Consider the following 4114-nt stretch of genomic DNA (forward strand, 5'->3'; position numbering starts at 1 on the left):
CGGAAAGCATAATAACGATTGATCCACGGCCATTGGAGTGGGGACTTAGCATGTGGGGATGCACTTGGAGAATTAGTCGATGCCCCCTCAGTTTATCGTGTACTAGAGTATCGTGCATGCTCAAACTTTTGCTTCCTGGGAGATCATTGGAACCGTGGACAGATGGTAGTCACGAGCACGATCATTCCGTCGGTGCAAATCGGCCTTCGAGCATTCGCCGTGTGGCCGGATGTGCCCTATGCCGACGTTCGCCGACTGATTTATGTGTTAAGCCTAGTCGTCATACAGTACTTTCAATATTTGTTCATATACATGTCGTTCAAGTATGACCAGCTACAAAATCTCATGTATAGTATACCGCAGACCATGTATTATACTTTGACCATCGTCAAGCTGATAACACTTTGGAAATATGATCGGTAAGATATTATGACAGACAACAGTGATTTTATGTTTTCCCTATTCTCCCGACATTGCGTATTTGCGGGGCGAAATCGTTGCGGAATCTTTCAGCGAGTAACCATTCGTACGTAGATCTTCGTTAAAGCGAAACCGCAAATTAGTAATTACGGTCTCTAAATATTAGTTATCGCCGTGGTATATGATCCCTCGTATAGAGAAGTGATAAAGCTTCGTTTCAACAAGTATCTCTATCCGATTAAAGCGACAAATTGCAGCGTGATTCGCGAAGTACTGGCCACTGTGGAGACTGATTGGCGCGAGTGCGTGAAAGACGATCAACACTTGCATATAATGACGACGAAAGCTAATATCTCGAGTTTTTGCATACACGGCTTGTTGATTATCAGCTCGATCGAAGGCTTTTTCTGCTTTGGAGGCGAAAACGCGTTGGCTATAGTGCACATGCTGAAAGGTGACAATGTTACTACACGACCTTTTCCTGTGCTGGTGGTGTTTCCATCAGCGACCAAGCAATCGCCGGTTTACGAGCTGCTTGTCTTAATCTTGTTTCTGCAAGGAATGTCGTCGACAGTTATCGTTAATGTTATGACAGGTCTGATCTTTACTCTGGTACGTTTTGCAAAATGCTGTAACCATTTTGCTCACAATTTAAAAGCATCGATGAGGGAAATCTAATGTAACGTTCTTTACCATTTAATATAATATCTTGAACACGACTTCACACCAACTCTCTGGCAATGTTCCAAATATGATATAAATGACTGAAATATTGTAATGGATTACCAAAAATGTCGGAGGAGGAGGAGGGAAAGTGCATTACATTCTGCCTTTTCCTTTTTTTTTTATAATCGAGATTTTTTTTTTTATAATCGAGATTCTTTAAAATATATTTCCTCTTTAAACGGAATACTTGAAATCTTTGCAGATACTTAAGTATATTTTAGGTATTTCATGCATGCGGACAAATCGAAATCATATGTCAACAATTGAAAGATATCTCTGAGAAAATGATGTATTATGGATCTCCAAGTTTTTCAACAGGAACGCTTGTCAACAGGCATAATAATGTCATCACATTTGCTAAGAATGTTGAGAAGCTTTTCTCCTTCATAGCTTTGGTGCAAGTTTTTTTCAATACATTAGTAGTTTGCTTCCTAGGAATCTACCTTATGACAGTGAGTATCGCAGCGTTCACATGAGTGTCCAGTGATCTGTACCGATAATTAATTTAGTTTTTCTGATCATTCAATGAAACAGTCTCATAATGAAGATGGTGTGGCCCTGTTTCAAGGCATATTTGGTTGTGTCATCGTAACGGCGGAAATTTTTACATTTTGTTTCGTTGGAGAATACCTAGGCATGAAGGTTAGTGATAATTTAGTATAAATAACTTCTTCATGCTGCCTAATTTGATAATTAATTTTTAAACATAGCAATTTCAATGACAATATATGTTCGAGAGTGATTACAGCACATTTTAATATACCTGTATTTTAATATATATTGATATTAGATTGGACTTTTGCCAATGTAAGTCTTTTTTAAATTGTAAATTGTATTTAAAAAAAAGGAGCACACGCACAGCATACACGCAACATATATACATACGTCGCTATAGTAATTATGCAAGGATCCGTGTGTCGTTATTGTTGAGTGTATTGTGATAATTTTTAAAAGTAGCAATCGCAAATATAACGCTTGTAATATAACGACACGTATAACTTCACTTGTATTATTTATTTTCTTGTATTAATTTCCTATTTTTATCGGTATGATCACGATGATATCATATAGATATCACATGATTGGATGCAAAGCGATATTTGGAATATAAAGTGTTGAAAAAACAAATACAATATAGTTCGGACGGAGACGTGGAGACGCAAATTTATGGAATAGAGGATAATCGAGTCGCGAAACGAATAAGAAGAAGCGAAGTTTTTGTTCCGTCACCATGAGTAGGAAAAAAGGGCGAGTAGTGAAAGCGTCGAGAGGTATCAATTCGAAAAAAACAAAGTCGAATCTCAACAAGCCGCACTTGCATTTGATGAATTAATTTATCTAGGAATAACGACTTTTAATTTACGACTTTAAATTAAATATCATTTTACCATCCTAAAAGAGTATCCCACAGTATCATAAATATATTGTGTTGTTTATAGACGAAAAATTGTTAGTAATTTTTTACTAAAATAAAATATCATTTTATTTGAGTTTCTGTTTGTTGCATTGCTCTTAGAGTAGATCACTTGGCGATGCAGGATACGGAGCTTTATGGTATAATATGTCGCTTAGTCAGAGTAAAGACATATTATTCATAATTATGAGGTCTCAGAAGCAACTGACTATCACGGCTGGAGGGATGAAAGATTTATCATTAGAACTTTTCACCAGCGTAAGTATATGGGTTTTACTTGACGTATAACTATTTGATTCTTTGTATTTTTTTCAATTAATATCAATCCTTGTTACAATATGCTCCTCCTTCCGGATGACAATTCGTTTTGTCTTGTTTTAGATCATGAAAGCCTCTTGCTCATTTATATCCGTTTTAAATGCGATGTATTGACATCGTTTAAAACTATAGCATGGCAACATTAGCGATAATTAACGTAATAATTAGTATAGGCTGACAACTCAGAAGCTGTAATCAATGAAACTAGATAATAATTGTATATTGAATCTTGTTACCGATTCAAAGTGTTAGGTATTAGATGGTTACAGACTCTAAGCTTATAATTAATAAGATGCAATAAATACCTTATTCTGTTGTTTTGCGCGTTGTTATATACTGTATATTATAATATTTTTATTTGGAATATAGTAACATAGATGTCTAGCCTAGTACCAAGGAATCAGTTGGATCTTCACCGGAAATTTGTATATCTCTGCACAGTTTATACATCATTTTTTGCCGCTTGTGCTTGCAATAAGTTTTTTTAAATTTATGTCAAGACGATTCATGTTTTTTTACTTTTCATACTTCTATTTATACACTCGACAAAAGATTAACTCACTCAAATATCGAAGAAAATTATCCGTTTTTATTGGGAGTGTAATTAATTTTAAGGGATTTTTTGGTAAAAATACGGCTTTATTGTGAAAAAATGGTGATAAATTGATCATTCAAAATATTGTACATCGCTAGCCACTACTTTTTCCCATCTTGCTGATAATAGGTGGATTCCACGTCGAAAGAACGACACATCTTTTGAGGCTATCCATGAATCGATCCATTTTTTGATATCCTCATAAGAATGGAAGCGCTGCTCAGACAGGCCATGAGTCATCGATCGAAATAGGTGGTAATTGGAAGGAACAATATCTGGAGAATACCGCGGGTGTGGTAGGATATCCCAGTTAAGCGCTTCTAACGTTTCCTTGACCGGTTTCGCAACATGTGATCGAGCGTTGTCGTGCTGGAAAATCACTTTGTCGTATCTTTTCGCGTAATCTGACCGTTTTTGCTTCAATGCTCGACTCAATTGCATCAATTGTTGTTGGTAGCGTCCCCAGTGATGGTTTCGTTAGATTGGAATAGCTCATGATACACTACACCCACCTGATCTCACCAATTACAGAGCATGAGCTTGGCGCCATGAATATTTGGCTTTGTCGTCGATGTTGATGGTTCGCCTGGCCTGCACCATAACTTTTTGCGCTTCGGATTATCGTAGTGTATCCATTTTTC

At 36.5% G+C, this 4114-nt stretch overlaps 1 protein-coding gene across 1 annotated transcript; it reads left to right on the forward strand.

Moving 5' to 3' along the window:
- Positions 1–286: 286 nt before the first annotated feature.
- Positions 287–3075, forward strand: LOC116843577 (odorant receptor 13a-like). Its single transcript, XM_032814045.1, has 6 exons — positions 287–419; positions 678–1032; positions 1368–1598; positions 1681–1788; positions 2663–2818; positions 2942–3075. Exons 1-6 carry the CDS (start codon positions 313–315, stop codon positions 2990–2992), a joined length of 1008 nt encoding a protein of 335 aa, XP_032669936.1. The 5' UTR covers positions 287–312; the 3' UTR covers positions 2993–3075.
- Positions 3076–4114: the final 1039 nt, after the last annotated feature.

The sequence above is a fragment of the Odontomachus brunneus genome, unplaced genomic scaffold (genome assembly GCF_010583005.1).
Source record: "Odontomachus brunneus isolate Ranch 3 - 2012 unplaced genomic scaffold, Obru_v1 Obru_scaffold_033, whole genome shotgun sequence".
In the NCBI taxonomy this organism is placed as follows: Eukaryota; Metazoa; Arthropoda; class Insecta; order Hymenoptera; family Formicidae; genus Odontomachus; species Odontomachus brunneus.